Below are 19,278 nucleotides of genomic sequence, written 5' to 3' on the forward strand. Positions count from 1 at the left end.
CCCCAGGCAAACAGAGACACAAGACTGGCATGTAACACTCCACGTGAGCTATCTTCTGTTCATTAAGTCCATGAGCAGTTACTGATCGCCATGCTCTGCCAATCACTGTGTCCAATCCCAAGAAAACAAAAAGAGGTCAGACACCATTGATCTCTGCAGTCAAAAGGACTCCAGCAATACGGTCCAATGGAAATGTAAGAGCCACAGATGGGAGCCACATATGTAATTCCAGTTTTTCTAATAGCCACATGTAAAAAAATAGCAAAAGAAACAGGTGAACCTAATTTTAATAGCCTATTTTATTTTATTTTTTTGTTTGTTTTTTTTTAAGATTTTATTTATTTATTTGAGAGAGAGCGAGAGAGCATGAGAGGGGGAAGGTCAGAGGAAGAAGCAGACTCCCCACTGAGCAGGGAGCCCGATGCGGGACTTGAACCGGGGACTCCCGGATCACGACCTGAGCCGAAGGCAGTCGCTTAACCAACTGAGCCACCCAGGTGCCCCTTTAATAGCCTATTTTAACTCAATATCTAAAATGTTACTGTCTCAACATGTAATCAATATAAAAATGACTAATGAGATGTTTTTTTTTTAATACTTTGAAATCTGGTGTGTATTGCACACTTCCAGCACTTTCCACTCTGACCAGCCACATCTCAAGTGCTCAGCAGCCCCGTGAGGCCAGTGGCTACTGTATGGGACAGTACAGATTTATAATCTAAGAAAATAAACTTTTCTTTGCCTTAAGCTTTCAGAAGAAAGGATTATGGCATTTGGTGCTGGAGGCTGGGACATTTACATTGTTCCACAAGTGATCAGAAATCCAAAACATATATGGCCCTTGCATTTTTTCTTTTTTATTTGTTTTTAAGTTCACAAGTAATGAATGAATTTTTATTATAAGGGAAGCAAGAAAGTAAATTGCCCTTAACCTCCCTCAATACTGTTCTATTCCCAGAAGTAGGCCCAACCAACTATCACTTTGCTATAGATCCTTCTATGTATTTACAAGTGTGTATGTTTTATTTTATTGTACAAAGATATTTCACAGTCCATGTTGTTCTGAAACTTGGTTTTCTTAAAGATTTTTTTTTTTTTATTTATTTATTTGAGAGAGAGAGAATGAGAGAGAGCAAGCACATGAGAGGGGGGAGGGTCAGAGGGAGAAGCAGACTCCCTGCCGAGCAGGGAGCCCGATGCGGGACTCGATCCCAGGACTCCAGGATCATGACCCGAGCCGAAGGCAGTCGCTTAACCAACTGAGCCACCCAGGCGCGTGAAACTTGGTTTTCTGATGCAACAGTATTTCTTGGTGCTCTTTTCATGTCCACATGTTGAATCACCTCATTCTCTTTAAGGACTACATGATATTCCATAGCCATTTCCCTACTGAAGGGCTTTTGGCCGTTTTTAATGTATGTTTTCACTATTAGTAATACAGCTATCATGAGCGTTCTTGCCCTTACGTCCGTGTACATTTGTGTAGGTGTTTTTCTGGAGTAGATAAAAGGGAGTGTATTTGCTGGAAAATCCACATCTTAAGTGACAGCAGGTACCATCAAGCTGACCTCCACAAAGAAGCTCAATTCATACCCCCTCCTCCCCTCAGTGTGAGGATTTCTCACACCCTTCCATCATACACTGGATCTGATTTTTATTGTAAGGAGGGGTATCAGATTTCAGTAATGATACGAAAGCAGTAAAAAAAATAATAATTTTGAGATTTATTCTACAGTATTCTTCTATTCATATCCAGAGACTCAATTCCAGGCCCAGAGTGAGTCACTGAAGAATTTTAATGAAATCAACGAGAATGTAACAGCATCATCATGTCCTATTGTGGGGCATTAGACTCTAAAGCGAGTGATAACTAAATATGGTCAATGTTACCCCCACACAACGATCCCTCAAGAAGTGCCCTAGTGGAGACCGATGTACCTCCTCTCTGTGAATCCAGTTTTTCCTCCAGGCCTGGCACGGATCTCCAGTTCTTTGTTCAAACACTAGATGACGTTGTAAGCTTATTCGGGGGTCTTGTAGAAAAAAACCATAAATCTTTGAATAATCAGCCCACCTAAGCTGCTCACCCCCCGAGAGTCCCTCAGGGAAGTGAGACCTAGACCACCTGTGAGAGTGGAGTTGCCCTCAGTCCATCTCATTCGGAGCCATGTACTCATGAAGCAGGGAAGCAGACACTCCTCCCTCACTTGCACTATTCATTTGTTTTTTTAAACGATTTTATTTATTCATTGCGAGAGAGAGCACACGCATGTGAGCGTGGAAGGGAGGGGCATAGAGAGAATCTCAAGCAGACTATCTGAGCTTGGAGCCGAGCCTGAGGTGGGGCTTGATCCCACAACCAGAGCCCAAACCAAGAGCTGGCCACCCAACCAACTGAGCCACACAGGTGCCCCCACTGGCACTTTCTTCTTGCCAAACTCCTCTAGTGGGAGCCAGGTTAGGTTCAAAGCTTTCTATGAGATTCCCCTGTTCAGGTCTTCAAGTGACTAAACTGTCTTTCAAAACCGTGCAGTGTATTTGTTCAACCAGGGCAAATCTCACCTTCAGTTTTCAGGAATTTCAGGATAGTACCCGTGTGGTGCTCACAGAGCCCAGGCATGGCCTGCATGGGGCCATGAGGCCATATGTGTTCTCACACACATGGCTCCCTCTTCCCAGTTCTGTGGACACTTCTATGGCACCCTGGGCTCAACACACCCTTGTCTACACTTCAGATACCCAGAGGGAGATTAAGTCACTGTCACAGTCCCTGCTTGGATTAGAGTTCAGTGTATTGTGACCACTATTATTTTTATGATGTTATTTTGAGTAATTCAATATCTTCTTCTAATGATCTTAGATGAAATGTAAGGCATCATGATAAAGACAGAGCCTTCCTTTGTGGGCTTCCTTCTGGATCCAGAAGGCAATAACCAGGCAGGCAGCCTCCTAGTGTCATTGGGGAAGGGTGCAGATGAGCGACCATGGAGCCTCCAGCAGGATTTACCTGCCATGGTCTAATGCTCAGCTTTGAGTTTCCAGAGCTTGGTTCAAAATGGCACTTGCAAGCAAATTCATATAAACCATGCTACTAGGAAATGATCTAAGACCAGAATCTGTGCATTGATTTGTTTGCTCATCAAACTTTTACTGACACTGAGCTTGAGCCAGGCCATATCCTAGGCTCTGGATATAATGAGAAAAACAGGTTTGGTCTTGGTGGTCTAGTAGGACATAAGCAGGCCATTTCAACCCAGTGAGATGAGGTGTTATGGTTATGGGAGCAACTAAGAGGAAGTGACATATCTAGCATGGGGAAGAAAAGAGCCAGTAAAAGAACAGTATCACAGGAAAGAGAAGGCACGACTGTTAGAGAAAGATCTCAAAAGAAGAGAACTGAACTTGAACCAAAACACACAGGGGAGGTTGACCTTGGGCAAGAAGAGAGTCTCTTTCCTGAGCAGGGATGGATGGCCAAGGACACACACAATTATAGGATAGGCAAGAGGCAGTTTTTGCCTGTATAATTTACCTAGGGGCAAAGGGTTAGGAGGCAAGTTGACTGCTGAGAGTGAGGAAGAGGTTCTGATTTGGCAAGATTAGAGCAGGCAGTGTGGGAGAATGAGGGGCATACCTGAATGAGGAAATACGCTGACCCCAGCATGCAACGCTGCTGCTGTCCCATAGCACCCACATCCCAAGTGAGGGTGCAGAGAAGTCAGACTCTCCAGGCTGGAGACTTTATAAGCCTGGCGCTGCTGAATTAACAGACCATGGAGCTGGATGAAGAAGGGAGTGAAGAGCACAGGGAGACAACACACGGAGAAGAAAGCCTGATCCTGGGTTCCTCATCTCCGTGAAGGTTGTCACCAAGCACCCACTGCTACAGTCAGAAACTGGGTATCCTTCTCAATTCCCCCTCAACCTCAATGCATCACCAAGATACATAGGTCCATAGCCTACCTCTCTCTTTGTTCTATCCACTTCTTTTCATCTTCCCTGGTCCCTCTGCTCCACTCCCCCCAGAACTCTGGTAATTCCATGATTATAGGACAGATCTTTGCATCAGAGTCCTTTTACTGCTGGGGAAAACCTCAAATGGCTTCTAGGGCCAGACAATAAATGAGTGAAGCTGCCAGGGACTGTGGCACATTGGAAAGCCCTTCGCCATCTAACAGGGAAGGAGAGTGTTGCCATGAGGAAATGGGGGCCCAGTATTTTGCTAGATCTTTCTATATTTTTAAGAGAAGCTTAAAATAGTTTTATAGCGAAATTTCCTGATTTTTAAATGTAGGCAAACTACTCAAATTTAAAATAACACTGTTCATCACAGAAAAACTTTTTCATTTCTTCTTTCTTTTCTTTTTATTGTATCTATATGACATGATGGGTGTTAGTGGAAACTATCGTGGGCATCATTTCACAATATTTGTAAATCAAACTATCATACTGTGTGCCTTAAACTTATACAGTGATGTATGGCAATTTTTTCTCAATAAAATTATTGTTGAGGTGTTTCAGAGTGAAGTGTGCTGATGTCTGCAACTTACTTTGAAATGCATCAAAAGATGCACCCTTGGGTGAATAGAGGGATGGATAGATATGCGATAAGACAATTATGGCAAAAATGTTATTTGGAGCACCTTGGTGATGCATATATACATAATTCTTTCAACTTTTCTGTATGCTTAAAATTTTCAAAATGTAAGGGGAACATTTTTTTAATGGAAAAATAATTGTGAGCCCATGAACCACTACTCTGTGACTTCCGCTACAAGTTTTAACAGACTTTATGAAAGTGAGGTAGAGGTAAATGAGTTCATAATATAGAGGGCATAGAACAATCCCTAGAATATTTAATAAATATTAGATATTAAGATTGTCATCATTTGGAATGGAAGAAATAGACACAGATTAGAAGACCTGGACCTAAATTAATTTCATTGAGTGTAGAGTGTATGGACCAGGATTCCATGCTCTTGCTGTGTGAGCTTATACCTGTAATTTCCATCTCTGTGCCTCATGTTGCTCACCTTTAAGCTAGTAAGAATTGGGCTCTAGGTTCCCCTGCAGTTCTGGAGTTCTGATTGATCTGCTCCCTTTCCCGTTTCTGCCTATAGGTGTCTCCATTACCCTTCTTTTTTGCTTTAATGCCTTTCTAAAAACTACAATTACCAGGAGCGCCTACAGGCGTCGACGTCGCGCAGTTCTTTGTCGTCGCTCGCCCCTTTATACCTACTTCCGTCCGCGAGCCACTTCCTTTTCTTTCCGGGGCGCGCGGCGGCAAGATGGCGGTGCAAATTTCCAAGAAGAGGAAGGTGAGACCCTGGGGCCCAGGTCCGGGGAACTGTGGCGCCGCGCGGGTCGGGGCTTGTGGAGAAGCCGTCGCGATACCCGCAGCTCCATGCCCTGCCCCGGGAAGCGGCTTGGGCCGCGTGGCATTCCCGCAGGCGGCGGATGGCGGTGGATTGAACACGGGGCCCGAGCCCGGCGAGCGCAGTTTGGCGGCGGAAAGGAGCGAGAGTTTTCTGCCGCTTCTGGGCGAAGAGCAGAGATGAACACCGGGAGCCCTTCCTGCCCGGGACAAAGCGCTTGTGATCATTTCTTGGTCAACAAATAGCGTTAGTAAACATGTGATATTTTGAGGGGTTGAGCCATTTCCCCTCACGTCTCACTGTGACTTTGGGAACGGGAGGTAGCAGCGTATTCGTGCCTTCTTCGTGTCAAGGTGCGGCTTTCTGACCCCAAAGAGCTCAGTTGGGAAGGCTGCTGACGGGTTCTTGCTCCATCTGCACCCCAGGGAAACTCATGGGCTGATGGAGGGAGGAGACCTGGAAAGAGCGCTTCATCAAGTTTTAACTTTTCGCTTTTCCGTGGGCGAGAACTGTGTAAAGTCCATTTGCGTTAGAAATACGGGACTAGTCATTTTGTGTGTACATGATACCGTGTTAATCCACATCCTTTCTCGAGTTAGGATTTACCAGCTTTTAAGACAAGATAACATGGCTGGGAGTCTTCAGATGGTCCAAGTTGTGTCTACAAGTGAGACTACTTAAGTTAGTATATTTTAGTTAGGAGGGTAGCATCTTGCTGTACTGAATGAATGAGTTGTGGATGTGCCATTTTAGAGCAGCTTTTTGTTTAGCATGTGTAGGTACACATAACAAATCTTAAAAACCCTTCAATGAAGAGAAGATGACGAGTCTGACTGGAGGTATTATCTTTGCCAGGTGGCCCTACTCCTTGCTGCGTTCTGTGGCGGTTTTAAGGGCCCTTGGGTTAAAGTAACTTCCAAAGGACGACCTAGAGGCATTTGTCTGAGAAGGGTTGCTAGATGAGTGTTGGAACAAGGGTAATAGAGTGATGATGGGTTGTTTGTTCCAGGTGTTGAATTTTGATGAGAGTCGCATTGGCGGAAGGACTAGGCAGGAAAATGACGCTGCAACAGGTTCTAATGGTGAATTTTCCCTTTTGGTTAGTTTGTCGCTGATGGCATCTTTAAAGCTGAACTGAATGAGTTCCTTACTCGGGAGCTGGCTGAAGATGGCTACTCTGGGGTTGAGGTTCGAGTTACACCAACCAGGACAGAAATCATTATCTTGGCCACCAGGTGAAAACTCATTTTCTTGGCTATCACCTTTAACTGTTGTATATGCTAGGATGGTGTATTCTGTAAACTTAAGGGGACAACCAGTGTATTGGCCTTAGCAAACGTAAATTTCCTTTTTCTTTTTTTTTTAAGATTTTTTTTTTTTTTAATCATTCATTTGAGAGCGAGCACAAGCAGGGGGTGGGGGTGGAGGGACTGAGGGAGAAGTGGACTCCCCATGGAGCAGGGAGCCCAATGCTGGGCTCTATCCCAGAGCCCTGGGATCATGACCTGAGCCAAAGGCAGACACTTAACCGACTGAGCCACCAGGGCGCCCTGCAAATGTAGATTTTCTTAACTGTGTTTTAAATCTGACTCTAGTTTTTGTCATCCAAAATTTGTATTTTCTATGTTAGATGAATGAGACTTTACTATCACATATATATAAAATTTAAAGCCATGTTTGGAATTTTTGTGAGAGCTGTATTGTCCGTTTTTTTTCTCAGGACGCAGAACGTTCTTGGTGAGAAGGGCCGGCGGATCCGGGAATTGACTGCTGTGGTTCAGAAGAGGTTTGGTTTCCCTGAGGGCAGTGTAGAGGTGAGTGAGTGTGGCTTATGCCAGAGATTACTGTGGACCTGGAAATGGTTATTTAGGATGGTACTTCTGTAAACCCTTATGGTCATGAAGACCTTAGTTGTGATCACAGAGTATTACAAATGGATTCGTATTTTGTTGAAGTTATCTTAATAAGAAGTAGGCTTCCTGTTATAGTCCTTTTCTGCATATTTCTGGTGGTTAAGGGATTTTTTGCTTTCAACTTGGGAATAGTAATGGTATGGACTGGCTACCCCATCAGTTGGTACAGCTGTAGGAGCTAGGGATGGGAGGGCAATAAGAAATTCAGATTATGTCACAAAGTGTAGGCTGTATGTGGGTAGTAGAAGTGTTTTAGTACTTGAGGGATGCCGTAGTGATACATGCTCTTATGATGAAGTGATTTTTTTTTTACTGAAAACACTGGGGAAAGTTAACAGGTTTAAGGGTGTGCCCTGTTTCCTTCTTAAAGCTTTATGCCGAAAAGGTGGCCACAAGAGGTCTGTGTGCTATTGCCCAGGCAGAATCTCTGCGTTACAAACTCCTAGGAGGCCTTGCTGTGCGGAGGTAAGTGTCCTGAGACTTTTAATAATTACGTTTTAAAGAGTGGTCAGCGCCATAAGGGGAGTACTCTTCTTGGTGCTTTGGGAATAGAACAAAAACTCCAGGGAGGGGAGGTTAGGATTCCTGTTGAAGTTACTTGGCTCCATTAAGTGTGGGGATTGTAAAGAGATAAAAACAGTCCTGATGGGAAGAGCTTATCTGTGAGCAGGGGTGGACTCTAAAGGGCATGAGGTAGCTAGGTTGGCTCTGGAGCTGGGCCTACTGATGAGATTTCAGTAGGAGTTCTTTGTGCAATTTCATTATTGTGAAGTAATTGGAATGCTTTGCCTGGGTGTATGAAATTTAGTCTGTACTTCCTGCAGAGCCCTGGGAGGTTTTTCAGCAGGGGAAGGACATGAGAGCTGTGCTTTAGGAAGGTTGACCTGGTGGGGAGATGGGTGGCAGGAAGGGCTGTAGGTAGGGACAAACAAGAAAGACTGCCTGTCTCCTTTGAATGTCAGCTACACCGCTTAGAACCATGGTCCTCAAAAGCTTGGCCAGCATCACTGCCGTCATCAGAGGACTTAGTAAAATAAAAATTCTCAGTCTCCACCCACTGAAATGGAAAGTGCGGTTGTGGCCCAACAACCCGGTCCAGGTGGTTTTTGTACACACTGGAGTTTGACTTGGAAGTTCTGAGACCTAATCCACTTACTAACCTTCTGGACCTTGGATCTCCTATTTGTCAGTGGGGGTCATTATATCCACCTTTCCTTTTTGTGGTGATTAAATGAGATGATGCGAAGGAGCTGGAGCCTAGAGTGGTGGGTCCGCCTTTACTTTCCCTGTTGAAGGTGGCAGCTAGCTCTTAGTCTGTCCTAGGGTATACAGTAATAAATGAGTTGGGGGGCATGATATTTTAAGGCTTAATGTCCGTTTTATAGGCCTAGAAGTCTTTTTCTAGCACTTTAGTCAAGAGAGCTAGTAGTCTACATTTAGTAGTTAGAGTTCCTAATGAATCTGAATTCTGGAGGTTGTGGAGTATTTAGTAAACCACAAAGGGGCCGCTCAGTGACTGAGCTACTTCTGGGTTCTTACTGATTGCTTACCTGATTGTGAAATGCTGCATTTGCAGAGTGGACTGGACAACCTGTGCTTGAGTTGTACCACCCCCACCATTTAATTGCCAGTTTAGGGGCACCTGGGTGGCTCGGTCAGTTAAGCATCCGACTCTTGGTTTTGGTTCAGGTTGTGATCTAAGGGTCATTAGGTTGAGACCCACGTCCAGTTCTGTGCTGAGTGTGGAGCCTGTTTAAGATCCCCCCTCCCCATTTGTGCGCCTTCTCTCCTAAATAAATAAATAAAATAAAAATAAGAGTAAATCTTGAGTCTATAATTGCCTACTTAATTGGCCTGGTGTGAGGCCTCAACTTTACAGGTATTTTTGTTTTATTTTTAATCTTGAGGTGATTCTAATGTGCAACCAAGGTTGGGAAGCACTTAGAAGGAATTGGCATATATTCCCTAAGGAGTCAGCTTAAGATGAGGTGTGATGGGGATGAAGGAGAATTGCCAGGCTCTGGTCAAATGTATTCTCCATTAAAGGAACATTGAAGATAGTGCAGACTAGTGAGTCTTGTGTTTTTGTTCTTTTTAACGTGGTGGTGTGGGGTAGGCTCGGACAGTCTTGTCTTTGGTGATAACAGGTGGATATCTGTCTCTTGTTCTCCCAAAGGGCCTGCTATGGTGTGCTGCGGTTCATCATGGAGAGTGGGGCCAAAGGCTGTGAGGTCGTGGTATCTGGGAAACTCCGAGGACAGAGGGCTAAATCCATGAAGTTTGTGGATGGCCTGATGATTCACAGTGGGGACCCTGTTAACTACTACGTTGATACTGCTGTGCGCCATGTTCTGCTCAGACAGGGTGAGCAGCTGGGAGCGCGGGGGCAAAGAGCGTTTAGCAGATAGATACGGTTTTTCATGCGCACCTCAGTGTTGGGCAGTTCATTTTGGGAGTAGCAGAGCATGTTCATATTCCACTTGGGTTTATTGATGAGCTGTATTGAACTATAAGAAGTAAATTGCTGAGATTAGTCAGCTCTTAGAGTTGGTTTGCTCGTCTTAGCCACCTGTGTACCCTTCAGTGATGACACGATGACGAGTCAGAAAGGTCACATCCTGCTCTTGGTCCTTGTCAGTGCCACGTTCTGTGGTGCTGTGCATGGGTTCCTTTTGCAAAAGTGTCCTGTTCATTGATTGATTAGAGGCATTTGTCTGAGAAGGGACCAGACCCAAGGGTGCTGGAGTAACCTACTGTTGTCTTCCTTCTGCCCTATCCTGTCGTGGGACCGGTGCAACCACAGCTAGATTCTAATTACAGCGTCTTCTAGGTGTGCTGGGCATCAAAGTGAAGATCATGCTTCCCTGGGATCCAAGTGGTAAGATTGGCCCTAAGAAGCCCCTGCCGGATCATGTGAGCATTGTGGAACCCAAAGACGAGATACTGCCCACCACGCCCATCTCGGAACAGAAGGGTGGGAAGCCAGAGCCGCCTGCTATGCCGCAGCCGGTACCCACCGCGTAACAGGTGTGTCTCGAGGGGCCTCTTGGGGCGGAATAGGACCCCTTTCCCTTGTCTTCGACAAATAGTATATCCCATACCGTGGGAAGCACGTAAATACATAAACATTGGACTATACTTGCTTTACAACACAGGTTGGAGCCAGGGGCCCGTTTAACCAGGGATTCTGTAGGGAGGGGTATTTGCCTTGGTCTCCTAAGAAGTTCCTATGTTTACCCCTGTGTTTGAAACAAGATTTTTCTTTTTATTTGCTTAAAATCAAGGCACTCTTGTTAATAATTAGTTATCTGTTCTTCAGCAGCCCCTTAAGCAGTTAAAACACCAAGGCTCTCCTATGCCCAGTACTTTTTGTTTGTTTCTAGGTGTTCTGTGTGTATATATTCATGCAAATCCTAAATGGGAAATGAAAGAGCCCAATATTCAGGCGAAGATTCTGTTCTTACTGTTGTGCTTTATTTGGTTTCAGGATCTCTTTGGCAGCTGGATCTGGAGACTATTTTAATCTGTAAAGACCTTTAATAAAATCTTTGAGAAAGACACATGGCGTGAATAGACTATGTCCACATTTGGTCCGAGAATTCTGTTGCCCCAAGGAAACATTTCTTGATTGATTTTTTTTTTCAGGGCTGCATGGCTCACTTTCCCTGCCTGCTTTCCCTGAAATCCTTGATTCAGCTGTGCTTGTGAGGCAAGAGCAAGAACAGGAGGACCCAAACAGAGCTAACCAGAGTAATATCCTGTAAATCTGGTGAAAGCAAAGGCTGATTGCTCACAGGACAGCACCTTGAGAAGGGCTGAGGGTGAGGTGGTTTTGAGTAGACAAACTGGTGTTGGGAGGCCTCAGTACTGCACACGTGTAAAGTGAGATTTGAGTGCCTTGAATAAATGATTTCTGTGCTCACCCCTGTATCTAATGCAATACAGGCAGCTATCATAAGGTTTTATTTATCCCTTCTGGATAAAACGAATGGCATTTTGCAATTTCACTGAAAAATGCTGGAGCTAGACTGCTTAATTCTTGTATTTCTGGACTTCTGTAGTTCAGTTGTGAGGGGATTTTCTGTTGTGAAAGTAGCTCAGCTAGTCTGAGCATCCAGAGTACTGGGTGCTGGAAACCGGTTAAGGCAGCCCTGGTCATGTGAGACCTCAGTGTCTGGTACTAGGACAGCCGGTCAGGTCTTTGTGCATCAGATTATGTGATTGTTTAAATTCCTTCCTTTCAGCCTACTTAGAACTGGAAGTTGGTGTGTTGGGATTCAGAAGTGCTGTTAATGTCCCACCAGGGGGTGCTGTAGCAGGAACTAGGCACCAAAGTAGTAGCTTGGGAAAGGAAAGTAAAACTCCCTGAATTTGCGTGCACCTGTGGGAAACTATGCAAATTAGTGTGCACGTGTAAAGTTTGAGTTACCAAACGTGAGGATCCCTGGATAGCCATTATCGGGTAAAGAAAAGGAGAGGCTTTGGGGTATTTCTTTCAGCCATTTCAAAAAACGACATGAAATAAATGCAGAGCTTAGGTAAGCACTAACGACAGCCCCATGAAGAAAGGCAGGTTACCCTAAACGATGTTACCACCACCCCTGGACTTCAAGTGAGTTTTTCCACTGCCTCCTTTCCTTTGTGTCCGTCCCTTTGAAGTTCAAAGTTCCAGGTGTGGATATCTGGCTGGCTAGTTCTGTGTCCAGTCCAGCTGCCTGAGGTGGGGAGAAAGATAGCTAGCCCCTTTGATTTCCATAGTAGAGGTGGGGCCCAGACTTGCACAGTGCTCTTCCCCCCTCCCCCCAGTAGGCAAGGTTTTGATCCTGGGTAGCCAAAACTTGTGGAATGGCCCTTGGAACCCACTGATGGAAATCTGGCTGATGGCAACATGGAAGCAAATGCTATCCTTTCGTGGACTTCACCAGAAGGTTACTGTCAAGCTCTAAAGAGTTCTAGTCATTAGGATTCCTGGCACCGGGATGGGCTTCAAGCAGGAACTGGTAGATTAGCTTGTCCATCAGACAAGGAAAGAATAGCTGCTGGAATGTGAGAACTTGGAAATAGGCCCAGGGGCCTAGGAAGGGCCCAGGACCAATGGATAGCATTGTTAATGGAGAACCAGGAGAAGTACAGAAACTGGTGGCATCAGAGGACAATGGGTAGAAGGTGTCTTGGGGTGTGGGGATCTGCCTCCAGACAGAATCTTTCCTCTGGAGCCCACAGCAAGGTGATAATGGGGTCAGCCAACCCTCTGACTGGGAAATAAGGCAAAGGCTATGGGAATGTTCAAGCCTGGTGGGGTGGAGGATACCTTTCTCTGTAGAGTGCTTTTTTTAAATTTTTTTAGGTTTTTATTTATTTGAGATAGAAATAGAGAGTACAAGTGGGGAGGAAAGGGAGCCTGATGCAGGACTCGATCCCAGGATCCTGGGATCATGACCTGAGCTGAAGGCAAACGCTTAACCGACTGAGCCACCCAGGCACCCTGCAGAGTGCTTTAAAAAGGAGACTTGAGAGGTGGTGGGGAGAAGCTAGGCTTTGCAATCAGACCCGGGTTCAAACGTGACAGCAGCACTGATCTACCGAGGTTGAATCTTTCTGATCCTCCGTATCTCAAGGGGCTGTTGGGAGTTAAAGAAGACTATTAATAACCTGTCTGTAGTGTTTATCATCAGGTATATTATCTCTCAGGACAAAGGCTAAGAGCCCAGGCCTTCCAGCCAGACTCTGGATTCAAAACCAGTTTCACAACTTAGCAGTATGAGCATGGGGGCATCAAACATCTCTGAGCCTCTGCTCATCTGCCTCTGATTTCATAGCACAGTGCCTGACCCATAGGAAGTCCTCAGTGAATGTTAGATGTTACTATTGAGTACTTCAGCATATCTTCTTGGGAATCAATAGCTTAACTTGATGGTATTGGATTCTCCCCACCCTAACCATAAGGGCTCTGACCATAGAAACCGTGCTTTCTGCTTCTGTTGTGAAGTGGGCATCTCTGGTCGGGTCTCACTACCCCATTATACAGGTGGTGAATTTGGGCTCTTAGTCATGCCATGTTCCACCTAGTGAATGTTTTTGAGCTCCAGTGTTGCTGTGTGTAAGTGTAGCTGCTTCATGTTAGGGCTTGCCAACACCAGGGCAGGAAAGCATTCAAGTATCTGAGAGTCAACATTTTTCAACATCAAAAGATAGTTGTTCTTACTATTTTTTCTTCCTCAGGAACATGAGATTTTGATGTTACTTTATCTATGAAACAAACCACTTCCCTATTTGTTATTGATCGAAACTATATGTGTAACTTGGTAAGCAACATGACCTTGGTGAGAAGATAATTGTTACATGCCCCGAGCTTATTGTAAACACTTCATTAATCTTAACATCCCTGTAATGGGCCAGTTCCATTACCAGCTTCATTTTATAGCAACTTTAACCCACATCATACATCTTAGCAGAATGTGTGATTTCTCCTAGGCTTTGGAAAATATTTAGAATATCTCACAGTCCCTACTTCTGGTTTGAGAACAAATGTCATGGATAGGTTGGGAACAACTTACCTGATTCTAAACCCTCATTTTTACAAGTAAGAGTCCCAGTGGCTCTGAAATTCAAATGAGACCACGCCTCTGCTGCCCAGTCCTGCGTTGTACTAGCAGCTCAGCCAGCCAGGTGCAGCTGGGCCTTTGTCCACTGATGGAGTGCTGCTGCGATGGGTTCATCCCCCGCCTTCACCTTCAGTGGCTGGCCAGGGACTGCCCCCATGATCAGCCTGCTCCCACCAGTCCTTTGTGTGGTGAGCCAGAGGAGCTGGACCCTTTGAATCCCAAATTGCTGAGAGAGGATAGGGCTCCCCCGGCCTTTAAGAATATTTTTGCTTTTTAGAGGGAGGAGAGGGAGAGCACAGACCCAGTAATAGGGCAGCTTTTCCCTTCAGGGATGGGAGACCAGAGGTGATGGATCTTTACTCACTGGTTTTCCCCCAATACAACAGGAAAAGTAGCCATAGCTATTTACCATCTGGGTCCAATAGACACCCTACCTTTTATATTTTAAGTCACTTTAATTTACAGAAGTAAAAGGGAAAGTGGAAAACGTTTCATTTTATAAATTTTACAAGTATTCAAACAAGTATTTAAAAATACTAAAATTTGGGGGCACTTGGGTGGCTCAGTCAGTTAAGCTACTGCCTTTGGCTCATGTCATGATTCTAGGGTCCTGGGATGGAGTCCCGCATGGGGCTCCCTGCTCAGTGGGGAGCCTGCTTCTCCCTCTCCTGCTCCCCCTGCTTGTGTGCTCGCTTGCTCGCTCTCTGTCAAATAAAATCTTAAAAAAAAAAAAACTAAAATTTTAGCAAGCAGTAGCAGCACCATTCTGAATATACTAAAAAACATTGAATTAATACCCTTCAAATGGGGGGGGTTTATGGGTTGTGAATTACATCTCAATAAAACTGTCACTCATATATTCACAAAAATAGGTACTTGTATATGTGTGTGTGTGTGTGTGTGTGTGTATGAATTAAAACAGCAATTTCATATTTTCCTTGCCTGGAAATACCCAAAAAGAGTACCATCCCTTGAATGCAGTTAAATGCTCATCAGCCACCATGTGTGCAGCTGGAATGTATTCATCTTATAACTACTGATCCCAGATTTCAGATATATCTAGTAGGCTCTAGCTTACTGCTTCTGGGGTTTTGGTTTTGTTTAGTTTTGCACTTGCATTGTCAACAATGAATACTTAAAAAATTTTTGATGGCTCATGATGTTGAAGAGAGGACAGTCATTTTCTTTGCTCCATAATTTTAAAACATTTTTGATTTTGGATTTATAAAGATCAATTTGAAAGACCAATCTAATGAGTTTTAAAAATATCTATAGCATCTGTTTCCCTATGGTCACCTGAGTACCCAACTGCCTCAGCATGTCTCCACTTATGAACTGTAACAAACATACCAAATAAATTTTGGGGCATAGGCATCATAAAAGATGAATACTGGACAAAATAGGGTGGTACGGGTCTTTGTCAAAAAACATTGTGTGATGAAATCCTCCCTGTTGCATGATTTAAAATGCCATATTTCCTGTCTGTTTTTAGAAATACGTTGTGTACTCACCAATTCTTGAGTTTAAGAAACATTCATGTAGGAAAGATTTTGTTTATATGACCAATTTCCCCATCCTCAGACTAGAGTGCTACCATGTGTCTCTGCATTCATTTTCTGATTTGTCTGTATTAAGTGTGAAAGATCCTCTGTCCGCTTTCTTTTGTGTCATTTTGGGTGGAAAATGAAAAATCCTGAATTCTCAGCCAACGTCTCTGGACTTCTTGTACCTTCTTGAAAGATGATCTATAGTACTTTAGGGAATACAGTATGGAAACTGAAGGATGATGTGATAGTGATAGTGATGGTGTATTCACTATTCCATCTTCCGGGAAATACCATCCTTCCGTTTTATCATCATCATCTTGTTTGGGAATAACTGATGAGTAACATGAAATAATTTTTAGGATGATGAAATAGCAAAGTTTTTCAAGATAGAGGAAAATAAATTCATCATGATCTCATAATGTATTTTGGATTTATACAAGAATCTAATGAATCCATATGGTGATTGTAAGATAGAATGAGTATTATGTGTTTTTTGAAAGGTAAGTAAATTTCTCATTTTGTTTTGTTTAGAAGCCCACTAAGAATAACAGTACTAAAATACCAATCCTTATAAATAGTTAGAACTTCTCAAAAACGAAACTCAAAAACTAAATTTGGGTTCAGTGGCTTCTGATGGCATATGAAGAGTGAAGTGTGTTCTCAGCTAGGGAGAGTATGGCAAACCCATGTGACTAAGGAGTCATATACTCAGAACTTGTGGTTTGGTTTCCTGTTGGATAGCGACAGTCCCTCTCATTCAGCAGGCAGCCCAGGTGGGGCAAAGAGCAGTGGGCTAGGAGCCAGGGAGGCCCTCCATATATGGTCTTGGTCAAACCCACAGTCCTAGGAAATTAGGACACATGGGTGTGTAACTTTCGCTTTGTATCGTGTTCTGTGAGCCTCACTCACCAGGGAGATGAACCATGTCTCCCCCTCATCCGACTGGAAGCCCCTAAAGGCAGGGACCAAATCCTATGAGGCTGGGATTTCCCAGGGTGGAAATGATGTACAGTAGCGCCAGCTCCCCCCCCCCCCCCCCCAAATTCCGTGGTTTCACTTTCTGCGATTTCAGTTACCTGAGATCAACTGTGTTCTGGAAGCAGATGATCCTCCTTCTGACTTAAGTCAGGTCAGTAGTAGCCTAATGCTGCATCATGATGTCTGTCATTTGCCTGATTTTATCTCATCCTATAGGCATTTTACCATCTCACATCATCACAAGAAGAAGGGTAAGTATAGTTCAAAAAGGTATTTTGAGGGAGCCCACATTCACATAACTTTTATTATACTGTATTATAATTTTTGTTATTATTTTTAATCTTTTATTACTGTGCCTAATTTATAAATTAAACTTTATCCTCGTTATGTATGTATGTATAGGAAACAGTGTGTGCAGGGTTTGCTACCATCTGTGGTTTCAGGCATCTGCTGGTGGTCTTGGGATGTATCCCCCATAGATAAGATACTGTATTTTCTACTTCTAAATAACTCATGTGCTACCCTCCACACTCTTTTCCCAGATTAGCTTTCTCAGATTAGCAGAGCCTGGGTGAGGCTGCATGGAGACAGCAGGCTTTGGAGATAGCTGGACCCAGGACTCCTGGCTCTGCCACCACTCACTAGACCAGTGACATTGGTAGACAAATCAGTTCACAACTCTTGAGTCTCCATTTCCTCATTGGTTAAGTGGGGCGGTAGTACTTACCTCACAGATACTATAAAATAGAAATCCAGGAAACTTTGATGTAGCATACAGAGGTGGGTGCAGGGTGGGCTCTTGTTCCAGGCATTGGGGGATAGAGAAATAAAGCTGACATCTTTCCTGCCTCAAGAAGCATCCTATGGGTATGTCAGGGAAGACTAGAGATGTCATATAAAGTCCTGGCCATATGCCTCGTGGTAAAAGGGGGGTAGATAAGGGCATAAGGAGAGAGGAGTCCGCTCTGGAGTAGAGGGTGTCAAATCTGTCCAGGCAGAGAGCAGGAAAGGGCACTGGCGCTTGGACAGAGCATGAATGGTCATTGTTGGGGAAATGGGGTGGTCTGCTTGGCACACAGGAAGTGCCCAGCCCAGGTGAGGTGCCCATGTTCTCAAGATCTTACCCTGAATTTGCCCCTACCTTTTCCACTCAGGCTTTTGCTTGGGTGGTTAAACAATACAGCACTTTTGCTTTGTCCTGGGTGTTATCCGTGGGGTGGGGACAGGCAGGCTCTGAGGGGCTGGGCCTCCCCACTACTCCCCTCCCCTACTCTTTGCCATTTATCAGCTGTGTCCAGATGGTCACAGGCTTCCTAATCTGAGATCATCAGAGGGTAGCAGCTCAGCTGGGACCCAGGCCTTTGTGCTAGGCTGTGATGGGCCAGCCCCAGCTGGAGAGACCCCACAGATAGGGCCCTGGGGCTTTGGAAGACAGGGAGGGGCATGGGGCTGTGCCGGAGGGGATGCAGGGAGCAGATGATAGCTCTTCAAAAGGCAATCTGAGTGCACATGATGGGGAGCCCCAGATGGGACCTGGCCAGCTCCTCTGGGCCTCAGAAACACAAGCATAGGACCTGAACCCTCTGGGTCTTTGCCTGACAGAATACGTGACATCTTTTGTCCCCTCTTTCCTCTGAGCTCATCCCTCCCCCTCTAGCACTTTTATGTTGCTGCCCATAGAGCCTCAGGCCACCCGGGTGCTTATGATGGCATGAGGGGCTCATGCCCCCTGGTGATGTTGGGGAGCTCACAGGTCCAGGTGCAGAGCTGGGTTGGCTGGGTTCTCCGGCCTGGGCCTGCAGCTTGCTGCGAGCCTTGGCCTCAGGGCTGCTCGGTGTCCCACACTGTTTTCTGTTTTGTTTCTGCTTCTCTGATGAGGTGGGGAGGCCTACCTTGGCCGTGACTTCTAGCAGTGAGACTGGTTTGTAATCCCGTTTTTTTAAAGCTTTATCCTAGAGTCTGAACCCCAGAGCTGGAGCTTCTCCCTTTCTCATGGTTTTATAATTCCACTGTTGCTGGTCCTTGGACATGTTTGCTTACTTATAAGCCTAAGCCTCTATCTTTTTAGTAGTTTGGCTTTTAATTTTATCTGTTACTGCTAAGTGTTTGGAGAGGGTGGTTTAGAAAGAGAAACATCCTGACCAGAAATGCTTCATAGATTCTGAAGCTCCATGAAGTCATGGACTCTGCCAATTACTAAGTATGTGATCTTGGGCAAGTCTCCTCATCTTTTAAGGCAGTTCTTTTTCTGTAAAATACAAATCTTAATAACTAGCTCATTAAAAGTTAAAAAAAATGCCAGTAACCTCATATTTAAGGACAGTGATTACCTTTGGGAGGAATGTGGGAAGGAATGGGTTTGGAAATGGAGGTGCCTACAAAGGCATTTGTAACAATCTTTCTTAAGCTAGATGGTGGAAACATATTTATTGTAATTCTTAAACTGTACAAAAATAAATACTTTTTGTGCATGAAATAATTCATAATTTTTAAAACATGTCCACACTGCCATTTTGAAGGTAAACAAGGTAACATATGAAGGTGCTTTGTAAAGAATCAAAGCAGGGAGCAGATACTGGGTATTACTTCTCCAGACAAAGCAGGCTTGAGCTGGAACACAGACCCAACCTTTGAACAAGGTTTTATTTCGGGCGCCTGGGTGGCTCAGTTGGTTAAGCGACTGCCTTCGGCTCAGGTCATGATCCTGGAGTCCTGGGATCCAGTCCTGCATCAGGCTCCCTGCTCGGCAGAGAGTCTGCTTCTCCCTCTGACCCTCCCCCCTCTCATGTGCTCTCTCATTCTCACTCTCTCAAATAAATAAAATCTTAAGAAAAAAAAAAATGAACAAGGTTTTATTTCT

The 19,278-nt window shown here is 44.6% G+C and overlaps 1 protein-coding gene and 2 non-coding genes across 3 annotated transcripts; all 3 read left to right on the forward strand.

The window, feature by feature from the left end:
• The first annotated feature begins 5,244 nt into the window (after positions 1 to 5,244).
• Positions 5,245 to 10,846, forward strand: RPS3 (ribosomal protein S3). The gene is made up of 7 exons (XM_021704740.2): positions 5,245 to 5,318; positions 6,480 to 6,610; positions 7,096 to 7,189; positions 7,659 to 7,753; positions 9,465 to 9,652; positions 10,119 to 10,315; positions 10,776 to 10,846. The coding sequence occupies exons 1-6, from the start codon at positions 5,289 to 5,291 to the stop codon at positions 10,310 to 10,312; spliced, it is 732 nt and encodes a 243-aa protein (XP_021560415.1). The 5' UTR covers positions 5,245 to 5,288; the 3' UTR covers positions 10,313 to 10,315; positions 10,776 to 10,846.
• LOC123326289 lies at positions 6,180 to 6,326 on the forward strand. Its single transcript, XR_006540994.1, has one exon. It is a non-coding gene; the product is annotated as a small nucleolar RNA SNORD15 (small nucleolar RNA).
• On the forward strand, positions 9,867 to 10,011 carry LOC123326288. Its single transcript, XR_006540993.1, has one exon. It is a non-coding gene; the product is annotated as a small nucleolar RNA SNORD15 (small nucleolar RNA).
• Positions 10,847 to 19,278: the final 8,432 nt, after the last annotated feature.

Source organism: Neomonachus schauinslandi, chromosome 11 (genome assembly GCF_002201575.2).
Source record: "Neomonachus schauinslandi chromosome 11, ASM220157v2, whole genome shotgun sequence".
NCBI classification, from domain to species: domain Eukaryota; kingdom Metazoa; phylum Chordata; class Mammalia; order Carnivora; family Phocidae; genus Neomonachus; species Neomonachus schauinslandi.